Below are 26,552 nucleotides of genomic sequence, written 5' to 3'. Positions count from 1 at the left end.
GGTTGCATTCACGTGGCACAATGGTGAGTCTTAACATTTTCAGTGCATAGTCTGGGATAATCGGCACAGATTTTGCCTGTGTGAACCCAGCCTCAGGGACTCTTTGCAGGGAATTTATTATTCACAACTTTTTCACACCTTTTTTTTTCAAAATTATGCTTTCTTCTTTATGCCTATTTATGCCTATGCATATTGTACAAAATGTATCAAATTGTCTCACAATGTTTGATAAACTTGCAGTTTTCAATGCACTTTTGTGACTTGTATGCCATCTATTGAGTGAAATGGAGTTGCACAAAAAAATCTTGCTTTAAAAAAAATTGTATATAATAAACATGGCCACTAACACACTGCAGTCATACCATGGCCCTTTTATACTAAAGCCAGGCCCCTTTATGGGGGGAGGTGCAATAGTGATAAAGCACAGAAAAGCTGCAATGTCTTTTAACATCAGAAAAAAGGCATAGAAGCTGTAACAATTACTCTTTGCCACTCAGGAGCTACAGGAAATGGGCCAGTCAGTTGTGGTGTTGGCCCTCACAACTCCAAAGGTGGTTTAGTTAATTCCCTACTCAGCCTCTAGCCTTCTCTTATCATTGCAGCTCACACCTGTCACTAGCGTTTGTTCCTGACTTCACATAGCCCTTATCTATTCTTTTTCCTACTGTTCTGTATCTTGTAAACTGTCTGGTCTGACCCTTGCCTGCCTCTGTCTACTCTATTGCAGTCATATTTAGTGCTGCTCTGCTCTCTGTGTTACTGGCTTGACTTGTCTGACCCTGATTATATGTTTGTTTGTGCATTTCCTGTTTGTGTTTCTACTGCTGCTCTGTTTTTTGTTAATCTTTTGTGCTTTTTCTTTTTGCCTGATGTCCTTTTTTTTGTGTCAAATTTTTAAAGTTATATCCGGAACAGTGCACTCATCTATAAAATTGCTGTAGGTAGAAGGGCAAGTAACTTACCCTTTTTCATAGTAACATTCCGTGAACAAGAAACTAGCACAGATGCAGTGGAGAAAATCAGCTTTGACTGCGGCATCTAACGACATCCATGGTGTCAAAAATACTCATAGGTGCCCATTTACTTTTATCAAGCTAAATTAATGTATTTTTTCACTCCATCAGCCCCATGTTTGTTGGGAATACTGTGGCATTGATCAGGTATATGTCAGAGATTTCTGTAGGGAAACCTCAGTCAAGAAAAGCCTGAAAAGAGCCCATGAGCTTAAACAGCCAGATTTATCTCTGATCCTAGGCATTAGTGTAGGTTGTCGGCCGTGATGTACTATTATGTCAGCTAAGAGGCACTGCATAGTTTTCACAACAAAATAGTGATTTACAGGGCAGCAAGGGGTTAAATCAGCTCCAGATCTATGGAGCTGTTACTTCAGTAGCACTTTTTCAACTAGCTCCAATAACAAAAAAAAGTTTATATTTCAATCCAAGATTATATATCTTATTACAGTATATTGATTTATTATTTATTTATTTTGAAATCAGAAAGAAGTCCCTCTGCCTCCAGACTTATGTTATCAAACTGCAGATCATTGGGAGATTGACCGAAACTCTTTGAAGTTTTTGAAGAAGCTTGGGCAGGGTCAGTTTGGAGAAGTTTGGGAAGGATTGTGGAACAACACTATATCAGTGGCTATTAAAACATTGAAAACAGGTATGCAGAAATATAGCATGGAAATAAACAGGTTAATTTATGTTGTGTCCCATATTTTGCTTGGCATGCTGGCTATCAGTATTCCTGGGAACTGTTTCATTCGATTTCATAAACATTGTTGGTTCTATAATGAAAATCCACTACCAGCTGTAATTGTCCATGTCCCACTATTACGATTAAAAACAACTAAATTTTAAGATGCTCGAATCCTTATCGTATCTTCATCAATTGTTATAATCATAGTCAGTCAACTTAAATGTAAGGAGAACCTGCAAATCCATGGAGCCTCACATACTGGCTCCAGGACCTGACAAGTCAGAACAGCATTTCAATTCTGTCCTCCTTAGCTTTCTGCAAGAGCTGGAAAGTAACTCTAATCAGAACCAATTTTTTAGTTACAGGAATGGGGACATGTGGCTTCCAGTCACATGCGCTACGCCCTCCTGCCAGTCACCCTTGATTAACACTAATGCCTGGAAATCATGCCTGTCAGTGCTGGAGGGGCACAGTGAGTGGGACTGAAATGCTGTTCTTCTGACCTGTTAGGATCCAAGGCCCGATATGTGAGGCCCTGAGGGCCTAACATTTTTTCTATAAAGAGAAACTTTTACGAAAAGAGATTCCTTCATTATGTGCCATCTGCTAGGTACTAGCTACGGCAGCCTAAATATTACCATTTTAGTTAAATAACTGGATTTCTATGATATAAGGCCAAGTGATTCCCAATATGGTCTCATGGTTACTATACACAAAACTTATGATTAAAAAAGGGTGGAGGCTGGGTGCTCCAATCCATTGTTAGGGCTTTTTATAGATTAAAAGGGTACTCCAGAGGAAATTTTTTTTTTTTTTAAATCAACTGGTGCCAGAAAGTTAAACAGATTTGTAAATGACTTCTATTTAAAAAAATCTTAATCCTTCCAGTACTTATCAGCTGCTGTATGCTCCACAGGAAGTTATGTAGTTCTTTCTAGTCTGACCACAGTGCTCTCTGCTGACACCTTTATGCGTATCCCAATAGCACACCTCTCCTGCTCTGGACAGTTCCTGACATGGACAGAGGTGTCAGCAGGGAGCACTGTGGTCAGACAGAAAAGAAATTCAAAAAGAAAATAATTCTTTGCTTCAAAGACCTGACATACATAAGAAGATCCTTTGTCTATCCAATCTGGCATCCTTTAGTCATGCATATTGTTCAGATGGACTGATATTCTTAGAGAGCTTAGAATGTGTGCCACTCTCCTTAAAGGATAAAGAAAACTAAGGCAATATTCTTTATTCTGATATGCTTGTTTTATTAAAACAAAGTTAATAACAAATGTTTTATTTTTGATGTACCTTAGGATCTATGAATCCACAAGACTTTCTAAGGGAGGCACAACTTATGAAAAACCTCCGACATCCAAAGCTTATTCAGTTATATGCAGTGTGCAGTTTGGAAGAACCAGTATATATTATAACAGAGCTCATGCGGCATGGCAGTTTGCTTTCATATCTTCAAAGTAAGTAACAATTGAAATGGTATGGCTTAGATAAGTATGAATCTGAATGTATGCACTTAGTGTGCTGAGGTATGGTTAATATACCTCTTTATACTTGTAAACACACCATGTAAAGTAGAAATTGGGTACAAGTAATCATTGTACATCCTCAGGAGTAGAGATGAGTGAGCCGAGCCTGGTGAACCTGGTCTCGCTCAGAATTTTGGGGTAAAACTGGCTCGCCGAACATTTGAACTTTGCCGGCTTCTAGTAGCGCGAGTCTGGCAACGGCGGATGAGGAATACATGGCGGTTTGGCACCTGTATAGAATGAGAAAGTAATACTGAGATGGCGTCAGGGTAGCCCAGCATACCTTGCAGCTAGCAGCACGATCACATGATACCAGGTTATACAATCATTGCTTCCATTGTGTGACATACAGGTCCCAGGCCAATCAGAAGACAGTATAGGGGTTGGTTTAAGAGACTGATAAAATCCTTTGCACTGTATTGCGGCCACCATCTTGAGAAAAAAACTGAGCAGAGAGCACAAAGGAACTCACTGTGGAACTACTGATCCTAAAAAACCTTCAAGAATACAATACAATACGAAAGCAAGCTGAACGAAGCATAAAGCAGTAGACTGACCTCAGACAGTGACCTGTCACCTGCATTGATGTGTCCAGTTGCTGCACTACAAATGTGCAGACAGTTAGCCTATGGAGTGTGTTAGACTAGTTTACCACTGCCTGCTGTCCGCTGGCTACAGCTTGCACTAGTTTACCACTGCTTGCTTTCCACTGGCTACAGCTTACACTAGTTACCACTGCCTGCTGTCCACTGGCTACAGCTTACACTAGTTTAACAATGCCTGCTGTCCGCTGGCTACAGTTTAAACTAGTTTACCACTGCCTGCTGTCCGCTGGCTACAGTTTACACTAGTTTACCACTGCCTGCTGTCCACTGGCTACAGCTTACTATAGTTTACCACTGCCTTCTATCTGCTGGCTACAGCTTACACTAGTTTACCACTGCCTGCTGTCCGCTTGCTACAGCTTACACTAGTTTACCACTGCCTGCTGTCCGCTGGCTACAGCTTACACTAGTTTACCACTGCCTGCTGTCCGCTTGCTACAGTTTACAATAGTTTACCACTGCCTGCTGTCCGCTGGCTACGGCTTGCACTAGTTTACCACTGCCTTCTGTCCGCTGGCTACAGCTTACACTAGTTTACCACTGCCTGCTGTTCATTGACTAGACTACCACAGGTCCACAAATGTCTTCTCTCCGCTGGCAACTTGCAGAAAGTTTTCTGATACCAGCAGACATCCTAGCCTCCGCTTGTCCCTGCCGGACAAATTTGATGTGGACTCTAGACTCTGCCGTGGCTTCCTGTCTCAATGTTCCCTACATATGGAGATGTTGTCGGACCAATTTCCTACAGAACGGTCTAAGGTGGCGTTCGTAGTGAGTCTTCTGTCTGGAAAGGCCTTGTCTTGGGCCACACCGCTCTGGGACCGCAATGATCCTGCCACAGCCACAGTCCAGTCCTTCTTTGCTGAAGTCCGTAGTGTCTCCGAGGAACCAGCCCAAGCTTCTTCTGCCGAGACTGCCCTGCTGAACCTGGTCCAGGGTAATTCTTCAGTAGGTGAGTACGCCATCCAATTTCGTACTCTCGCCTCCGAATTATCTTGGAATAACGAGGCCCTCTGCGCGACCTTTAAAAAAGGCCTATCCAGTAACATCAAGGATGAGCTGGCCGCACGAGAGATTCCTGCCAACCTGCAAGAACTTATCCATTTGGCCACCCGCATTGACATGCGTTTTTCTGAAAGACATCAGGAGCTCCGCCAGGAAAAAGACGTTGATCTCTGGGCACCTCTCTCACAGTATCCTTTGCAATCTACCCCTGTGCCTCCCGCCGAGGAGGCTATGCAAGTGGATCGGTCTCGCCTGACCCATGAAGAGAGGACTCGCCGTAGGGATAAAAATTTATGTCTGTACTGCGCTAGTACCGAACATTTCTTGGTGGATTGCCCTATTCGTCCTCCACGTCTGGGAAATGCACCCACCCAGCTCACGTGGGTTTGGCGTCTCTTGGTACGAAGTCTGCTTCTCCACGTCTCACTGTGCCCATGCGGATTTCTCCTTCTGCCAACTCCTCCTTTTCAGCCGTGGCCTTCTTGGACTCTGGTTCTTCTGGAAATTTTATTCTGGCCTCTTTGGTGAATAGCTTCTGCATCCCGGTGACCCGTCTCGTCAAGCCGCTCTACATTTCTTCGGTCAACGGAGTGAAGTTGGACTGCACTGTGCGTTACCGCACAGAGCCCTTGCTTATGAGCATTGGACTGCATCACGAGAAAATTGAATTTTTCGTCCTGCCCAATTGCACCTCTGAAGTCCTCCTCGGTCTGCCATGGCTCCAGCATCATTCTCCCACCCTTGACTGGACCACCGGGGAGATCAAGAATTGGGGTCCTGCTTGCCGCAAGAAATGCCTCACGTCTGCTCCCAGTCCCGTCGGGCCTCAGTGTCTCCTCCTGTGCCTGGTCTCCCCAAGGCCTATCAGGACTGTGCAGTGCCTCCTCATAGCCCCCGTCCTGGTGACACTCTGCCCCGTGACAAGCTTCACCCTCTGCCCCCCCTCCCCATTCCCACTTCTTCTGGATTACCGGCCACTGATGTAGAGCTCATGGCGTTCTTCTTTCTGCAGCGCCCCGGTCAGACCCGCTGACCGGGAGCGCTGCACTGTCATTCACGATGGGGATGCGATTCGCATAGCGGGACGTGCCCGCTCGCGAATCGCATCCCAAGCCACTTACCCGTCCCGGTCCCCGGCTGTCATGTTCTGGCGCGCGCGGCTCCGCTCTCTAGGGCGCGCGCGCCAGCTCTCTAAGATTTAAAGGGCCAGTGCACCAGTGATTGGTGCCTGGCCCAATCAGTCTAATTAGCTTCCACCTGCTCCCTGTGTATATAACCTCACTTCCCCTTTCCTTCCTTGCCGGATCTTGTTGCCTTGTGCCAGAGAAAGCGTTTAGTGTTGTCCAAAGCTTGTGTTTCCAGACCTTCTGCTATTGCTATTGACTACGAACCTTGCCGCCTGCCCCGACCTTCTGCTACGTCTGACCTTGCATCTGCCTAGTCCTTCTGTCCCACGCCTTCTCAGCAGTCAGCGAGGTTGAGCCGTTGCCGGTGGATACGACCTGGTTGCTACCGCCGCAGCAAGCCCATCCTACTTTGCGGCGGGCTCTGGTGAAAACCAGTATCAACCTAGAACCGGTCCATCGGTACGGTCCACGCCAATCCCTCGCTGACACAGAGGATCCACATCCAGCTAGCCGAATCCTAACAAATATAGTCTTAAAACCACTTTAAAACTACTTGAATACAGTGTTGAATACTAGCAGTGTTATGCAGGTCTTTTAAGTTCTTAGGCAGTGTTAGTGTTATACATGTGTTTTGAAGCTTATTGCATAGCCAGTTTAGGTAGAACTTCTTCGTCGTTTACCCAAGCCAAACTTTTAAAAAGCATTATTAACTGTACTGTAAGCTGTCAATCAAGCCCTTGGGTGAGATCATAACCTGACTTTCCAGCCACTCTCCCCTTATTTGCCTCTTTCCTCACTTCCCTTTCCATGGACGCATGTTAACTGCTCCCACAGTAGGAATCAATGAAGATAACCTGTTTTTCAGAGTGCATGGTGCATTGACAGAAGGGTCAGAAAAAAAAAAGGTCAAAGGCCAAAACTAGGCTGCATCAGAGGTTTATCAAAAAATGACCTGCATGATTACTGTGGGTTTCATTTAGCTAAATTAATCTAAATGGGGGAGATTTAGATTTACAAAACCTGTGTAGGGGAAAAGTGGTGCAGTTGCTCGTGGCAACCAATCAGATTACTTCTTTAATTTTTCACAGGTCTCTTTAAAAATGAAAGAAGCAATCTGATTGGTTGCTATGGGCAACTGCACCACTCTTCCCCTACACATGTTTTGATAAATCTTCCCCAATGTATCTAGGTAGACATTTCAGGGGATATGTAGTATTAAATGGGTCCCATTTATATAATGGACTGTTAATAAAACCCTGACAGGAGGATATGCTATAAGCGTGCCCAAAGTGGACACTTAAAAAAAACTCTCAGTTTTACATCTGTGTTTCTTTAAAATTCCACAATTTTGTGATCTTTGTGGTATGGTGTCTTAACCCCTTAAGGACCCAGCCAATTTTTGCACATCTGACCACTGTCACTTTAAGCATTATTAACTCTGGGATGCTTTTACCTTTCATTCTGATTCCGAGATTGTTTTTTTCGTGACATATTCTACTTTTTGTTAGTGGTAAAATGTTGTCGATACTTGCATAATTTCTTGGTGAAAAATTCAAAAATTTTATGAAAAATGGATATTCCAAATAAATTATAAATTGATTCACATATACAATATGTCTACTTTATGTTGGCATCATAAAGTTGACATGTTTTTACTTTTGGAAGACATCAGAGGGCTTCAAAGTATAGCAGCAATTTTTCACAACATTTTCTAAATCGAAATTTTTCAGGGACCAGTTCAGTTTTGAAGTGGATTTGAAGGGCCTTCTTATTAGAAATACCCCATAAATGACCCGATTATAAAAAATGGCACCCCTCAAAGTATTAAAAATAACATTCAAAAGGTTTGTTAACCCTTTAGGTGTTTCACAGGAATAGCAGCAAATTGGAGAAAATTCTAAATCTAAATTTAGTCTTGTAGACCCAGTTTTTGAATTTTTACAAGGGGTTAAAAGAAGAGAAATCTTCCTAAAATGTGTAACCCAATTTCTCTTGAGTAAGGAAATACCTCATATGTGTATGTCAAGTGCTCTGTGTGTGCACTAGAGGGCTCAGAAGGGAAGGAGCGACAATGGGATTTTGGAGAGTGAGTTTTTCTGAAATGGTTTTTGGGGGGCATGTCGTATTTAGGAAGCCCCTATGGTGCCTGAACAGCAAACAAAAAAAAAAAAACACATGGCATACTATTTTGGAAACTACACCCCTCAAGGAATGTAACATGGGATACAGTCAGCCTTAACACTCCACAGGAGAAAATGACCCCCAAAATTTGTAAACCGATCTCTTCTGAGTATGGTAATACCCCATGTGTGGACGTCAAGTGCTCTACTGGCGCACTACAATGCTCAGAACAGAAGGAGTCACATTTAGCTTATGGAAAGCAAATTTTGCTGAAATTTTTTTTTTTTTGTTGGGGGGGGGCATGTCGCATTTAGGAAACCCCTATGGTGCCAGAACAGCAAACACAAAACCACATGGCATACTATTTTGGAAACTACACCCCTCAAAGAACGTAACAAGGGGTACAGTGAGCCTTAACACCCCACAGGAGAAAATGCCCCCCAAAATGTGTAAACCCATCTCTTCTGAGTATGGTAATACCCCATGTGTGGACGTCAAGTGCTCTGCTGGCACACTACAATGCTCAGAACAGAAGGAGTCACATTTAGCTTTTGGAAAGCAAATTTTGCGGAAATGGTTTTTCGGGGGGCATGTCGCATTTAAGAAGCCCCTCTGGTGCCAGAACAGCAAAAAAAAAAAAAAAACTGACATACTGTTTTGGAAACTACACCCCTCAAGGAACGTAACAATGGGTACAGTGATCCTTAACACCTCACAACTTTTTGTTAAAGTTGGATGTGTAAATGAAAAAAAAAAAATTTCCACTAAAATGCTTTCCCCCCCCCCATATTTTACATTTTTACAAGGGGTAATAGGAGAAAATTACCCCCAAAATTTGCAACCCCATTTCTTCTGAGTGTGGAAATACCCCATATGTGGATGTAAAGTGCTCTGCGGGCGAACTACAATGCTCAGGAGAAAAGGAGTGCCATTGAACTTTTGGAGAGAGAATTTTATTGGACTAGAAGTCGGGGCCATGTGCGTTTACAAAATTTACAAAATTTGCCGCATCTCAAACTTGCAGCAGAAAACTCACTGTAAACCGGCCCGTGTGAATGTACCCTGTACATTCACATGGTGGGGGGGCAAACCTTCAGCTGTTGCAAAACTACAACTCCCAGCATGCACTAGCAGACCAAACATGCTGGGAGTTGTAGTTATGCAACAGCTGGAGGCACATTGGTTGCGCAACACTGAGAGTTTGTTACTTAACTCAGTGTTTTGCAACTTGTGTGCCTCCAGCTGTTGCAAAACTAGAACTCCCAGCATGTACAGTCTCTCTGTGCATGTTGGGAGTTGTATTTTTGACACAGCTGGAGGCACATTGGTTGCGAAACACTGAGTTAGCACACAAACTCTGTTTCACAACCAATGTATCTCCAGCTGTTGCAAAACTGCAACACTCAGCATGCATTGACAGTCGAAGGGCATGTTGAGAGTTGTAGTTTTGCAACAGCTGGAGGCACACTGCAACAACTCTCAGCATGCCCTTTGGTAGTCTGTGCATGCTGGGAGTTGTAGTTATGCAACAGCTGGATGCACACTTTTTCATAGTAAAAATGTGCCTCCAGCTGTTGTATAACTACAAACCCCAGCATGCACAAACTACAAAAGGGCATTCTGGGAGTTGTAGTTGGAACTCCAGCTGTTTCAAAACTACAACTCCCAGCATTTCCTTTGGCTGTGCATGCTGAGAGTTGTTGCTAAGCAACAGTAGGAGGTGAACAGGCCTCACCTCCTTCTATATCCTGCTGCCTGCATCGCTGGGACCATCGCCGCTGCTGCCACCGCTCCTGCCACTGGGACCGCCACCGCTGCACTTGAGGGGACCCCCGCCGGACCAGGGAAAGGTAGGAGACCCCTGCCTGCGCCGATCTCCACCCTGATCTCCGCCCAGCAGGATACTGATTGATCTGTTGTTCCGATCGATCAATCACGTTATCGTGAGGTGATACCCTGTCTCGGACAGCCCCATTCACCCTTTTTTCCGGGTCACCAGAGACCCGATTGACCCGGGAATCGCAGCAAATCACCGCTCTGAATTGGCCGGCGATTTGCGGCGACATGGAGGGGTCTCAGGACCCCCCTGGGCATTTTCACGAGATGCCTGCTGATATCAGCAGTCATCCCGGTCCGGTCCCCGCCCGGCGCGTGGTGGGGACTGGAATTCCCATGGGTGTACAGGTACACCCTGGGTCCTTAACCCCTTGAGGAGTCAGCCCATTTGGACCTTAAGGACTTTATTTTTACGTTTTCGTTTTTTCCTCCTCACCTTCAAAAAATCATAACTCTTTTATATTTTCATCCACAGACTAGTTTGAGGGCTTGTTTTTTGCGTGACCAGTTGTGCGTTGTAATGCCATCACTCACTTTACCATAAAATGTATGGCGCAACCAAAAAAATATGTATGGGGAAATTAAAAAGAAAACCGCAATTTTGCAAATTTTGCAAGGTTTCGTTTTCACGCCGTACAATTTGCAGTAAAAATGACATGTGTTCTTTATTCTTTTGTCAATATGATTAAAATGATAGCCATGATAATATACTTTTCTATTACTGTTGCGCTTAAAAAAAAATTTGCAAACTTTTTAATCAAATTAGTACGTTTAAAATCCCCCTATTTTGAAGACCTATAACTTTTTTATTTTTCCGTATAAGCGGCGGTATGAGGGCTAATTTTTTTTGCGCCATGATCTGTACTTTTTATTGATACCATATTTGCTTATATAAAACGTTTAATACTTTTTTAAATAAATTTTTTGGGGAATAAAATGTAATAAAAAAGCAGCTATTTTGTACTTTTTTCTTTTACGTTCATGCCGTTCACCGTACGGTATCATTAACATTTTATTTTAATAGTTGGGATATTTACGCACACGGCAATACCAAATATGTGTATAAAATATTTTTTTTACACTTTTTGGGGGAAATAGGGAAAATGGGACAATTTACGTTTTTATTGGGGGAGGGGTTTTTTCACATTCTTTTTACTTTTTTACTTTTATTTTTTCACTTTAATAGTCCCCATAGAGGTCTAGTTATAGCAATCATTCGATTGCTAATACTGTTCAGTGCTATGCATAGGACATAGCACTGATCAGTATTGTTGGTCATCTTCTGCTCTGGTCTGCTCGATCGCAGACCAGAGCAGAAGACCCGTGGAAGGCAGCGGAGGCAGGTGAGGGGACCTCCGGCTGCCATGCTGGATGATCGGATCGCTGCAGCAGCGCTATGGGCGATCCGATCATCCATTCAAAGTACCGCGATGCTGCAGATGCCGTGATCTGTATTGATCACGGCATCTGAGGGGTTAATGGCAGACATCCGCGCGATCGCGGATCAGCAGCCGGGACCTGCCGCGCATGACGCGTGCATAGCTCCGATGTTCGCGGTTATGCATAGGATGTAAAAATACGTCCTGTTGCATTAAGTACCAGCTCACCAGGACGTGCATTTATGTCCTGCGTCGTTAAGGGGTTAACTACCAGGAAGCCAGGGCGTACCCACCAGGTACTCCGGTGGAAAACTTTTTTTTTTTTATTCAACTGGTACAAGGTAAGGTAAAGATTTCCGGCACTGCTAGCTGGTAGCTAGTAAGAACGATTAATCGGTATACACAGCACTGGCGTCCCACGAGGCTATAGTGTCTGCAATGTACGGGGGTGCTGGTGAAGGTGCACAAATCGCTGTTTCCAATGTAGGTATGTGAGAAAAAACCGCACCCACCCGTACTTCTTGGTGCAGGATACAGATTTATTTTTAAGAGGTGACAAAGATGTCCAAGGAACACAGCTACTACAGGTCAGCTAGGACTCTCAGGAGCGTTCCGTACGTGCGTTTTTTTCTCACATACCTAGATTTGTAAATTACTTCTATTAAAAAATCTTAATCCTTTCAGTACTTATTAGCTGCTGAATACTACAGAGGAAATTATTTTTGTTTTTGGAACACAGTGCCCTCTGCTGACATCACGAGCACAGCGCTGTCTGCTGAGATCTCTGTTTGTTTGCTATGGGGATTTTCTCCAGATCTTGACAGTTATTAAAATGGACAGAGATATCAGCAGAGAGCACTGTGCTCATGATGTCAGCAGAGAGCTCTGTGTTCTAAAAAGAAAATAGTTTCCTTTGTAGTATTCAGCAGCTAATAAGTACGGGAAGGATTAAGAATTTTTATTAGAAGTAATTTACAAATCTGTTTAACTTTCTGGCAGTTGATTAAAAAAAAAAAAAAGTTTTCCACCGGAGTACCACTTTAACAACAGTAGATGTCAGTCTATAGTCAAATATAAAAGACGGTAAAGGAGGCCATACACTCCATACAGAATTTTGGTTTGTAGCATTTTTTGGATTGGTGTTTTTTTTTTTTTCAAAATGTAACATTGTCTGTGTATGCCATTTTTTCTAATGTTTTCCCATAGTCTTCTCTTTAGAATTTGAAATGTACTGAAAATGCTTAGCTGCACATCCTTGTGTTCTAAATAGGAAGAGTGAAATAAACCTAACTTGTTTACCCCATCATTTTTTCCCCAACATCTGCCGTCACGAGCCTCCTCAAACACTTTTGAAATTGGCAGCTAACAATCATCAAGTGTGTACGGCCACCTTAACAATTCTTTTCTGCAATGTATATTGGTTTATTTGATCACTGACACACTGAGAAAACCGAGCTCTATTAAATTAAAAGGTCAAACCAATAAAGAATAATAGTTGCCAAAAAGCCCTATTAATTATATGACAATTACGAGATGACTGCAGTTCAGCAAGTTCATGGTAACAGTAAAGTCTCTTTTCCTTGAAAAATGTGGATGCATTTGTACCTGGTTGAAATTGTATTGCTCTGCACTAGACAGGGATGTGAAATATTGCAGTTTCAGGAAAGAAAAGTTAGAGAAATTTAATGAATTACTTTGGCAATAACAAAACTTTGGCTATTAGCAGAATACCAATTACTTCCAACTGGAATGAAAGGTGCAATCCCAATAAGAAAAACACCCGATTGCTTGTCATGCGTTACTTATTGTCGATTTTACGGTTAGGTCTGATCTCTTGAAAGTAAACCAATCTGTGCACTGTAAAGAGCAATGTTCCATGGAACAGGTATTTTATCTGTCTATATATTCATCTATCTGTAAATTACTGTGTTGGAATATATATGTTTTTCTTTACTAAAGTCATCAGTTTATTTGTCATTATGTCCCTATTACTATGCAGAGTTCTGTATTTTCAATCTTTTTGAGTTTTTTTTTATTACTATGTTGAAATAAACATGAATTGTCCTGTGGCAATAAATAAAATATCAGAACAGTCAGAGTCATAACTTAGATCATTCTAAACCAGAATTAAGGGAAGAAAAGTAAGAATTCTTAAACTGTACCTAAATGTGTAAAAACAGTAAAAAAAAAAAATTAATTAATAAAAACAACCAAAAATCTTGGCTCTAGATATTTTTTATTTTGTTAATTGTGTAAAGTGACCCCCAACAGCTCATTTAGAGCTGTAAATGGTAAAAAAAAAAAAAAAGGACTTATGGCAAAAACCGACTGAGAAAACTGAAAAGACAAATTTGTATAACTTTCTGGTACATGTTGATATGAAAATATATATATTTTTTCTGGAATAACTTCTTAGCAGACTTTGCATAAACTAAAAGTGAATATAAGAACTTTGCAATATATCTTTTTAGAGCAAAATTCCTCCTTCTCAACTTATCAGACACTTTTTTTCTTCATCCTAAAATTAGAAAAGAGGACTGTAACCTTTTAGCCACCACCATACATTACTAGTTTACTGCCAGTATATTTGCTGGGCTGGGTAGTCTGAGCCAGGCAGGTTAGAAAAACAGTAAGCCTGGGGTGCTTTATGCATTGCTGGCTTACTGTTTGGCAACTGCTTCATCTCTTAATGCCATAAACTGGTGAAAATGTTATAGACTGGCCAGAAGTAGTGGTACTTCTCATAGACATTTACATTTAATTTTATCCTAAAAAGATTTTTGTAATGCTTTAAACATTTAAGGGTGAATTTACGCATGCCAGTTGCAAAAGAGTGAATTCACACTTGTCTGTATCAGAGCTGTTTTGAATGTAGCTAGACTAAACATACATAATGCGAGCAACACATATATCATATGATTAATCACATTGTTACCATTATTATATGAAATAATACATAGAAAATAATTACAACTTCTATGCTATGTAGCTTATGCTCATTTTAAAGGGGTACTTTTTTTTTTTTAAATCAACTGGTGCCAGAAAGTTAAACAGATTTGTATATCACTTCTATTAAAAAATCTTAATCATTCCAGTACTTTTTAGGGGCTGTATACTAAAGAGAAATCCAAAAAAGAAATGCATTTCCTCTGATGTCATGACCACAGTGCTCTCTGCTGACCTCTGCTGTCCATTTCAGGAACTGTCCAGAGCAGGAGAAAATCCCCATAGCAAACATATGCTGCTCTGGACAGTTCCTAAAATGGACAGCAGAGAGCACTGTGGTCATGACATCAGAGGAAATGCATTTCTTTTTTGGATTTCTCTTTAGTATACAGCCCCTAAAAAGTACTGGAAGGATTAAGATTTTTTTAATAGAAGTGATTTACAAATCTGTTTAACTTTCTGGCACCAGTTTTCCACGGGAGTATCCCTTTGAAACACATGTGCCTTCTCTGTAGAGTGTTCATCTTTAATATATACAGCTCCGTTACACCAGGAGTGGTGGCCTCGCCCTCAGGTAAATACTCAACCCTTTTAGCGGCTCTCAGGCCTCTTGCCCCAGCCAAGCCAGATCACCCTGCTCTGTACTGACGAGTAGTAAAAACCACGAAACAGCTGTCTGCAGATGAGTAGAAACTTCCCTTTTGGGAAGTAGTCTGGCTTGGCATAAGATCCCGATCAGCTTTTTATATTCCTTAACAGGAGCTAAGCTGATACCAGGGAACATTACCTGAAAAGGTGATGTAATGAGCTGCTTTGCATATTCCCCTACCAAGAATGCCCGCGGAGTGCTTAATGGCCTTCTGAAGCTCCGTTACACCAGGAGTGGTGGCCTCGCCCTGAGGTAAATACTCAACCCCTTTAGATAGATAGATAGATAGATAGAGAAAAACATAGATATATGGATAGCTATATATAATCTAATGGGAAAGTTTACATCTTCATATTATCCATATGGTACATATACTTGATATGCTGGGTCCTACAACAGTATTGAGATATGCTACGGGACCTCCGATAGTCAATTTGCAAACAGTGCAAAATATAGGTTTGCATCCATGGGTACCGCCGATCCCGTGGCATATCTGACCTGAGTTGAAGGAACAAGGCCCGCATCCTATTTGAGTACCCACGGACAGTTTGCAAACATATATTTTGCACTGTTTGCAAACTGACTTTCGGTGGGTGCCGCAGCATATCTCAATACTGTTGCAGGTCCCAACATATCGAGTATATGTACCATATGGATAATATGTAATAATAATATATACTATATATATATATATATATATATATATAGCTATCCATATATCTATATGTCTCTATCTCTCTTTATATATGTTTATATATATATATAAATAAAAAGAGAAGGCCATACTCACTGACTCATCAACGCCCAGCCTAAACCCTTGGACCTGGAAAGCTGAATTTTTTCACAAGCGTCGTTTTTAAAACGTAGACAAGGAATAATAAAGGATTTTTAGAAATTCAACCCTTAAGGGGGTGAAAAAGGGGTTGAAAGTTTGTATGGAAGTCTGTCAGTTTTGAAGCTAAAAGCACTTTGTTTTTAGGCTAACAATTAGAGATAAAGAAACCCGTGTTTTAACATTTTCTTAAATTCCACCACTGAGGGGTGAAACGGGGGTTCAAAGTTTGTAAGAATTAACCCCTTGCCGCAGAACGCCGGTTATACCTGGCGCTACGGCACGGGGGGGTTATAAGGCGAGCTCAGGAGCTGAGCTTGCATCATACCCGCATGGTCCCGGCTGCTATCAGCCTGTGGTTAATGCCAGACATTGCCGTTCCGGCAGATGTCCAGCGTTAACTCTTTAGATGCGACAATCAAAGTTGAAAGAATTCAGTTTGTTTGGATGACCATGGACTTTACCCAGAGCAGCCTCATTATTATAGGATCATAAAAAGTTGATCTATGTTACCCCAAATTTAACGCGAGCGAAGCCACAGGCAAAAGCTAGTATATATATGTATATATATATATATATATATATATATATATATATATATATATGGATAGATAAATCACATACTGTATCTATATATATATAGTTTTTTTTCACTCATGTAAATGTAGATGTAAACTTTCACATTAGATCATATATATATGTGTGTGTGTTTTTCATATATATATATATATATATATATATATATATATATATATATATATATATATAGCTTTCCATATATCTATACGTCTTTCTCTCCCTCTCTCTTTCTCTCTCTAAATCATATATCTGTATGCATGTTATTTGTAGATGTAAACTTTCACATTAGATCATATATATACATATCCATCTCTCTCTCTCTCTCTCTCTCTCTCTCTCTCTATATATATATATATATATACATATATATATATATATGTACATAGATAGAGATATAGCTATGTACATCATATATCTGTATATATATATATTATTAGTTTTTCCGCTCACACAGCAGACAGATGAATGAAGAACAAGAAATAGGAGGGAAAGACCTTAATTGAATAATGAATCCACAGCCAATTAAAGTCAAACCACTTGACCTGCATTCCTTTGATGTTCTTTTACCTATTTGACCTTAATTGGCTGTGGTCTCAATATTCAATTAACCTTAATTTTCTCCAATTAGAGCAGCTACTGTATATTTCAAAACTTTCTTTCTTCCTTTCATATGGTTCCAGTGACCCACTGCCGGTCCCCGCTGCAACCACTGTGATTGCAAGCGGGGAAAACTGGAATTCAAGAATTACAACTACCATCATCCCCTACATAAAAATTAAAAGATGTTTCACATATATAAAATGATAATCCCACATCCCACATTCATGGTTACATATTCCCTTCTACAGCTTACAGCAACAAAAAAGTCCTTTCCATCCTACTGAAATTATAGCTTCCATCCATATCTGTATATGCAGAGACACTGGAATTACAAGAAGAGTTTTGCAATAATTTGTCATTTAAAACTAGCTCATATTGTATAATCACAATGACATCGTTCTTCACAATTACGTTAAACACATACATACATTATTTTCCCGGCCATCTGCCTCTGCAAATTACAATTTGAAGTATCTTTAAATTCTGACAGAAGACCTCTGTAAATTTCTGGATTTTTGGTAAATTAGGGAAACTCATCCTTTTTTTTTGCCTACTCTATTATACATATGACTGTTGTCCCTGTCCTCGTCTCTGACCCCGCAATTATTCATGGCAGCACATCTAAATGGCCAAAATAATTCAATAAATAAATGGGGCTAAAGAAGTTAAGTGAAAATAAAAAAAAATTATGATTTAGAATGAAAACTAGAAAAAAAACTATTATGAAATGCATTCATATTTAATATTGAGCGCTGGATTTTATGGCCCCTGCCAGCTTCCGAAAATTGAAATACAAAAAAAAAAAAGAAAAATGTTAATATTAATTTTTAAACAGGAATCAATTTATGTGGGCAGACAGGAGCCTAAATATGTAGCCGACAATAATAAAAAATGTAGAAAGGGGCCATTTAAATGTAAAAATAATGTATTTTTTCTAAAAAAATATATTTTTTTATTTATTAGTAATGTATTTTAATATTGTGTTTAATAAAGTGTGTGTGCATGCGTGTTTCCCTTTTTTTTCTCTATTTTTTTTTTAATTTTTTTAGGTAGTACTATTACTCCCAGCATGGAACAGACTGTACTAATAGACAGATCACCCCGGGTGTCACTCCTGACACCCGATGCAATCATCCTACCTATTGCCGAGATGGTGGAGTGGCTTTCTCCTGTGCTTGCATCTCTGCACTATACTCCAGCCGGCCAGTGATGTGAATAGAATTCACATCACTTATTCATATTTCCCGCAGAGAGCTGTGATTGGCCAGATGGTTCCAGCCACTCACAGCTCTCTGCGGGAAATATAAATAATAGGTATATATAGACGGCATATACTCATACTATAGTGGGACCAGAAAAGAGCAGCCGGCTGCCCGCATCTATTCATTATACAGGACGATGTGATCTTTCCTTACCTGCAGGTACTACTGCTCCCAACATGAAGCACACTCTGCTCCATGCTAGGAGCTGTAGTACCTGCATTAATAGACAGATCGCAACAGGTGTCAGAAGTGACACCCGCTGCAATCTGTCTATTAATGCAGGTACTACAGCTCCCAGCATGGAGCAGAGTGTGCTCCATGTTGGGAGTAGTAGTACCTGCAGTTGAGGACAGATCACAGCGGGTGTTACTCCTGACACCTGATGCGATCGTCCTATCTATTGCAGAGATGCTAGAAAGCTGCCCGCATCTATACATTATACAGGACGATCACAGTGGGTGTCAGGTGTGACACCTGGGGTGATCTGTATATTAGCACAGGTACTACTACTCCCATCATGGAACAGTCTGTTCCATGCTGGGAGTAGTAGTACTACCTAAAAAAAATTAAAAATAGAGAAAAAAAAGTGAAACACACACACACTTTATTAAACACATCATTAAAATACATTACTAATAATAATTTGCCGCAAATGTATTCAGATCAAATAGAATTTTTTAGAAAAATTTGGTGAATCAGCCGAACCAATTTTTCAAAAATTTGCTCATCTCTAATTATAAAGATTTTGTGGGGGATTTAGTAAATGCAGCATCTGGTACAGATCAGTAAAATGTTACAAACATTTGCTAAAACTATTTTGCAACTTTTTACTGAAGTTGCCAAATGGGCCAGGCTAACCACGCAAGGTGTGTAGTTTCATGTGAGGGGGGTGGAACATGCTAAACTTTGTACAATTTAGGCTTGCCGATATTTGCTTTCATGTGCCACTGATTCATAATATGGTTGTGTACAAGAGGCCAAAGAGATGGTTCATTCATAACATAACAGATAATGGATGTTATTAATAACTTATAAGTCCTAGTCGCAAATATCAACTCTGTTGTACATGATCAAATAAAATGCTTGACTTATTAATCCTCTCTATAGTTCTAATACATTTCTTTTATATTTAATGCTTTATTTCAGATGATAATGGAGCAATGATAAAGGTGCCCCAACAGATAGACATAGGTGCTCAAGTGGCATCAGGAATGGCATATCTAGAAACACAAAACTTTATCCACAGAGATTTAGCAGCAAGAAATGTACTTGTTGGGGAAAACAGTGTTTATAAAGTGGCTGATTTTGGACTTGCCAGAGTTTTTGAGGTAAATTTGTAAATCATGACACATTTGATTTTTTAATAGATAGTTTGCTCCATAATACATGTGTATTGCTACAATGCATATTTCCCACATAAACTCTGTTACATGTAGTATATTAATATATACAGCCTTTGCCTGACATACCTTCTTCTTTTTTGACTCATACTTACTGGGAACACCTGACTTCATAACATACTTGCCTTATTCTTGATTTCCATTTAAGGATGATAATGTTTACCAGGCCACAAATGATACAAAGCTTCCTTTGAAATGGACGGCACCAGAAGCAATTCGAAGCAACAAATTCACTGTTAAATCTGATGTTTGGGCATTTGGTATACTTCTTTTTGAAATATCAACATATGGAAAAATGCCATATCCTGGTAAGTTTCAGTGTAATTCTGACACAGATTTCTAAATCTAACATGTTTTTTTCAACTGTGTATAAAGTTAATAAAGCAAATATTTTGGTACAAGTAATATACCTACAATGCCAATAACATTTATAGTGAGAAGCTTGAGGACATCAAAGCAAATCTAGTGATCATGGAAATGTACGTACAGTAGTCCTTCAAGGTACAGTATTAAAGGGGTAGAGGTAGTGCAAGTGATGGCCTGCTCAGCCTCAGCGATGTCCGACGGTGATTGGCTGAGCAGACTGTCATTTGCCCACGTGCAGGAAGGCGGGAGCTGGAGCACGGTCCCATACAGGAGATAGGCAGGGCCCTGTACAGGAGATTGCAGGAAATCTATCCACTGTGGCTAGGTGATAAGTGTCTGATAAGTTATGTTCTCTGGACTTACCCTTTAATTGATTTTAGAGTTACCAATTTTGAAAAGTTGAAAATATTGTATCTTGATACCAAATCTCTATGGGAAACTCTATGGGAGACAACTAATATAGATGAAGCAAGTCCTTACACCAGTCATAAAGAGCTGCTGTAAGCTGTAAACGAAAGTCCATGTAGATGGCAGAAGCTTTTCCTGGACAATTCACACAGGTTCCCAGAAAAATAAAATAGATCTGTCCTCACCTGGTGTCCAAAGTAGCAGCTCATCTTGACACAGGTTAGGAGCAATACAGAAAATATTTGGCACTGCACTGTACTGTAGAGAATCTGACAGCTAGTTCGCCCGCACTAAACTCAGTATACTGGGTTATAGTGCTGATGAAGAGTTGTAAAATGAGTGGTTAATCACTGAAATACGTTCACTAGGTGCTTCGTTGTTCTTGTAAATAGTTTCATTTCTAATGCTCCCCAGCGTGCATTAGAGGTTGGGTGCCGGCTGGTTGAGTCCCTCCTACATAATTCCCCATCGGCCCCTCCTCCCATCATTATTTTGCTAATGAAGGTTGCAGGTGAGTGCAAAGAAAGCAAAGAGTTCTCACCCACTGCCATCATTAGCATAAAAATGAAGGGGCGCGGATGACCAGGGTTTATGTAGAAGATAGAGGAACTCAGACAGCGGCTCCCCGCCTCTAATGCGCACCAGTGCGCAATAGGAATAAAACTATTTACAAGCATAACGCAGCACCTAGTGAGCAGATTTCAGTAACCCCTCATTTTACAGCTCTTCACCTGCACTATAACCCAGTATACTTGGTTTAGTGTGGGTCAACTAGCTGTGAGATTCTCTTTAAAGATGAGTTACTAGACAGGTGTTTTATCAGGGAAATGCCCATTCTTTTTGGTCAGTTCTTCCAGCCATTCACATGTATGACAGGTCTGGACTGTCTGTAGCATTGTATTTTAAAAAATAGTCTCAAGTTACAATGGTCCAGGAAAGAGTATTATATGGACTATATGGACCATTTGGTTTCCATAAACAATAGTCTCAAGTTACAATGGTCCAGGAAAGAGTATTATATGGACTATATGGACCATTTGGTTTCCATAAACACTTTTTATATAGAAAAAGCCAATCTACAATGATACACAGTTAACTATTAAGTGACTAGCAAACTGCATTTTGTCCTAGGTTTATAAAATAAAGTTGTAACATAAAGTCCTGTTTTTAGAAAAATGTAATCTAATATTACAGCTTTTAGTGATATGCTTCACAGCAATCCTCATGGACATAGACACAATGAACTCCAGACCCTATTTTTTGTATGGGAGAGGTTTGTAAGCATCCTGAGTGACCTGCGTGGAGGTCATTTTTTAGGGAGGGGAGGCTTAGCTGCTATTGTTTAATCTATATACTGGTAGCATCATTTACTGTTACAGTAGGGTCAAATATAGCGTATACGCAGCACATTTCACACTGCACAAAATCCACTGTGCAGCGAAAAATATGCATATTCTCATATGAGCAGATACACTGGGCAATCTGCCACAGCCCTGTATGCCCAATGAGGTTTGGAGGCGGGTGCGTGCATCACAGTCACGTTGGAGCACTAGCCCTTCCTCCAAATCTCAATGCACACACAGGTCTACTGCGGGTAGCCCTGTGTGTCTCCTCATAAAAGAATATGCATTGTGTGTAGCATGAAATACTGTGTGTACATGCTAAAAGTGACCCTACCCTAATTCTGTACATGTAAATTTTCAGCAGCCTTCTTCTTATCATCACAAACAGAACAGGAAGTCTCAGCTTAGTTTTATTCCTAGTGGCCATGCTGAAAACTGCAAGATATTAGGATTATTTTATAATATATTATTATAAAAAATACTTGATCTTGCAAACAATGATCTTTTCTGATTACACATTCCCTTTAAAGGGGTACTCCACCCCTGGACATCTTATCCCCTATCCCCTGTATTGCCCATAATTACGCACAGAGCGAGTTTGCTCTGTGAAGTGATGACAGCGCGGTGCCGCAGCAGAGATCGCAGGAGTCCCCAGCAGCGGGACCCCTGCGATCAAACATCTTATCCCCTATCCTTTGGATAGTAGATAAGATGTCTAGGGGCGGAGTACCCCTTAAAGCCACACATGATATAAGTGTGTAAATGAAAAGAATAAATCAAAAATATCATAGGGATGATTGCCTATGAGGGAGTGTTTAACATTGTTGCCCTTCCGAGTGAATTTTATTAACTGGTGGCTCATAAAACATCCTAAGCAAAACAAAAAGAGCAGACAATGATGAGATCACATTTTCATTTAATTGAAATGATCCATCTATTATTAAAATAAAGCGAAGCATTCCTAACAGTGTGCCATAAATTTCCCTTTCATTTGAATTCCTTTAATAAGAAACCCAGCGTGCAGCGAGCAATTACAAATATGGTTTACCTGCAGCTCCACCAACCAAGCAATTTCATGTTTTTTAATTGCTGATCAAGGTCTCTTTACTTTAAGTACATGATGACCTTGTCTTTTCAGTTAAAGGAATCCCACTGCGCACATCCATAGAAATGATTCCCCTATGTAAATTTTAAAATTACATGGATTATTTTAACCTTCTTCATTCTTTTATGCAGGCATGAATGGAAGGCAGGCATTAGAGAAACTTGAACAAGGTTACAGGATTCCTAAACCCTTTAACTGTCCCCAGGACCTTTATAACATCATGTTGGAATGTTGGAATGCAAATCCAGAGAATCGGCCAACCTTTGAAACCTTACAGTGGCGGCTGGAGGACTATTTTGATACGGAAGCTTCATCTTATCTTGATGCAAATGCATTTGAAATTAGATAGAATCTACAGTTAGAAGGAAAATCCATAACACTTGATTTATATATTTCTAATACAGACTAATGCTTAAAAAGAATAGAAACTATTTTACTTTGAAGGACAATCAAAATCGACATCATTTCAACAAGTCATTGAACTTCCTCACTACCTGAAAATATTCATGGAACATTAAAAGGTTTATGTGGAAAAAAAAAAAGCACTTTTATATGGCGTAAGCACTCAATACTGTAGGCATTTATATAGAGTTTCGAAAGTCTAAGAAAATGTGTATTCACCTTTTTTATGTGTATTCACCATCATGGTGTTAGCATCCTAATATCTGGTACATAAATATGTTTTATGTGCTTGGATATATATATGGCAATGCCTTAAGTAATCTAAAGAAAGGTAGTTAGTCTTAAAATATAGGACTTAAAGAGGTACTCCACCTGAAAACATCTTATCCCCTAGCCAAAGGATAGGGGATAAGATGACTAATCGCGGGGGCTCTACCGCTGGGGACCCCCGAGATCTCTGCGGCACTCCAGTCATTTGGTGCACAAAGCGAACTCAGCTCAGTGCCGGATGACTGACGACTACAGCCGTCACGCCCCCTCCATTCATGTCTATGAGAGGAGGTGTGAAGGCTACGTACTTGCACACCCCCTCCCATAGACATGAATGGAGGGGACGTGGCATGACGTCACAAACACAGAAGTTCCAAGCTTCTGTGTTCCTAATGCCGCTGCTGCCAACCCGGAGATTGCAGGAGTCCCCTGTGATCAGACATCTTATCCCCTATCTTTTGGATAGGGGATAAGATGTTTTCCAGTGGAGTACCCCTGTAAGTTTAACACTCCTATTCCATCTAAAAAAAAAATGGTTTATCTTTTAAATTTTTACAAATTATTTTTAGCTTAAATGGGCACTGTTAGATTAAAAAACTTTTTATATGTTGTACATCATGGCAAAACATTAACCTTTCTAATATACTTCATAAGATTGATAATCCATTGATTATACACATATTGTATGAGCCTGAAATGTCTAATAGTGGCTACAACTTAGAGCTGGCCTCACACAAAGTTGGGTATTTGGATAAACATCCTGACTCTCTTCTGCCTTTTTGGGGACAAGAAGGAATCTTTTATCTTGTACGAGACAAGGAATTGCTGAAGGTGTCTGGCATTGACTTACACCCCATATTCCCCTTATGCTACCTTAAAGTGGTTTACCAGCGAAAGAAACAACCTGTGAATAGTGTCAAAAAGTGTAATAAAGCAACTTACAAATATAATGTTATTAGGCATAATTAGCTGTGCTTGCTCCCTTGTAGCTGTGACATCCTGTCACAGGCTATAAAAGCAGTCTGCTTGGTCCCTGCCCTCCCATCCCCTCTTGTCGCTTGAGGAGAGACCAGTAATATAATGGGAGGAGCTAGTATTACTGTTCCTCAGATTTATGACTTAATTAGATAAGGCCGCAGTGAGCCTACTCTGATGAAAACTACTGTGACAGAGAAAGACTGACATTATACATATATTTAAAGGGGTATTCCAGGCAAAACCTTTTTTTATATATATCAACTGGCTCCAGAAAGTTAAACAGATTTGTAAACGTGAGTCATCAGAGAGCAGTTATACAGAAAACAACAACTCAACTTCAGAAGCTAATAACTATTGGAAGGATTTAGATTTTTTAATAGAAGTAATTTACAAATCTGTTTAACTTTCCGGAGCCAGTTGATATATATATATATATATATATATATATATATATAAAAAGTTTTGGCCTGGAATACCCCTTTAATCCATGAACAGAACACTCACAGAAGTGGTGACAACATGACCCAAATAGTATGTATAGTAGTATGTATAGCTAATATAACTAAATCTTTAGTTAATCTGTTCTGCTATGTCATCTAACCATTTCCGAGCTGTTTTGGTGTCATATGCATTTTGTCAATACTGGATATAGAACAACCACAACAGTGCTTATAGGGAATAATAAATCAGCCTGAGTCTCATTTTTCATGCCAAGCTTGAAATTTTTTTACTGTGTGTTCTCCCCCTTATTGCTTTTGATGTATTCATATACAGTAGGCATTAACAATGTGGCAAGTCTAGGATCTGTTACCATTGTGCATTATTAAAGGAGATATCTCATCCTAGAAAATTCTGAAAAATCGAGATTGCAAACTACTGTACGGAGCCCCCGAAGTGGGGGCCTCCACGCCCTCTCCATATACCACTATGGGATAGCCAAAACCTCTGCAGCCAGATGTTAACTAGAATTCAATAGGAAAATCTGAAACACCATACCCACATGGCTTTTTTTGTCCATTTAAGTCCACCCATTATTGGTATTTTTAGGTTCAGTTGCAGTCTTTCAAAACTCTATCACCCACTGAGTATGGCTTTTTTTTAAAGTGATTGTGAATGTTTTTCTCCCATTCACAAGTGGAACAAAAAAATTCCTGTAAAAACAACATGTGCACGTATGTTGCTGTTTTTCTGGCATTTAGCTCCCCAAATGTTCAATAGAAATTCTTTAATCACATGATAAATCATATGACTTGTAATGAGAAAAATGCAGGGGATAAAATGTCAAATAAAAAACACTTATACTAATGCTACTCACAAAAACTTTATCATGGAGGAGAACGGTAAGGGACACAGCATTTGGGTGGTTTGTGCAATGGCAGAGATCCAAAGAAATAGCTCTGTTTATTATGGGCCCAACATAAGTGTAGCAAGTAAGGATTAGTGAGGCACTTTCCCTGGGAAAGTTTTAAAGTAGCACAAAGGTAGTGCATATATTGCATATATATGGTTTTTAAGTGTACTTGGGGAGGTTAAAATGTTAAATAGTTGCCAATAGCAACCAATCAGAGGATTCTTGTATTTTTCAGACGCCTTTCAAAAATAAAATAAGCAATCTGATAGGTTGCTGTGGTCAACTGGTCAGTTTTTCCTAGTGTCCCTAATTGTGTATGTGTGTGTGTGTGTGTGTGTGTAATATGGCTATGTGTGTGTAAATACAGTATGCATGTTTAATGTATGCGATTGTGTGTAAGCAGTATTATGTTTGTGTGTCATGTATGTGTACTATATTTAGTTGTTGTTTTCAGTGATGTTAGCACCACTATTTTTGCGTTCTTGTCAACTCAACATTTTAAGAGTTCTGCCTTAGTAAGGGAACCAATTTTAACAGTTTTTGTTTAACTTTGCATTACCACCATATTACATAGATAGGTAGATAGATAGATAGATAGATAGATAGATACAAGAAACACATTTCTGCAGCACTCCAATGATGGTGATAAACAAACTGTGGTTTATTGTCCCATAGCAAAGTATAACGTTTCACCGACCTCACGTCGGCTTTTTCAAGCATGCTTGAAAAAGCCGATGTGAGGTCGGTGA

At 40.1% G+C, this 26,552-nt stretch overlaps 1 protein-coding gene across 1 annotated transcript in view; it reads left to right on the top strand.

The window, feature by feature from the left end:
• The window catches only part of FRK (fyn related Src family tyrosine kinase), a 154,549-nt gene extending 129,694 nt beyond the window's left edge, over window positions 1-24,855 (top strand). Inside the window, exons 5-9 of the mRNA XM_056566367.1 lie at window positions 1,500-1,668; window positions 3,012-3,170; window positions 19,327-19,508; window positions 19,729-19,888; window positions 22,934-24,855. Coding sequence (XP_056422342.1) covers window positions 1,500-1,668; window positions 3,012-3,170; window positions 19,327-19,508; window positions 19,729-19,888; window positions 22,934-23,151 — 888 coding nt within the window. The 3' untranslated portion in view covers window positions 23,152-24,855. The remainder of the gene's footprint in view (window positions 1-1,499; window positions 1,669-3,011; window positions 3,171-19,326; window positions 19,509-19,728; window positions 19,889-22,933) is intronic.
• The last annotated feature ends 1,697 nt before the right edge of the window (window positions 24,856-26,552 follow it).

The sequence above is a fragment of the Hyla sarda genome, chromosome 3 (genome assembly GCF_029499605.1).
Source record: "Hyla sarda isolate aHylSar1 chromosome 3, aHylSar1.hap1, whole genome shotgun sequence".
Classification (NCBI taxonomy): domain Eukaryota; kingdom Metazoa; phylum Chordata; class Amphibia; order Anura; family Hylidae; genus Hyla; species Hyla sarda.
Note: the sequence above shows the minus strand (reverse complement) of the source record. Positions and strands in the feature narration are given on the sequence as shown.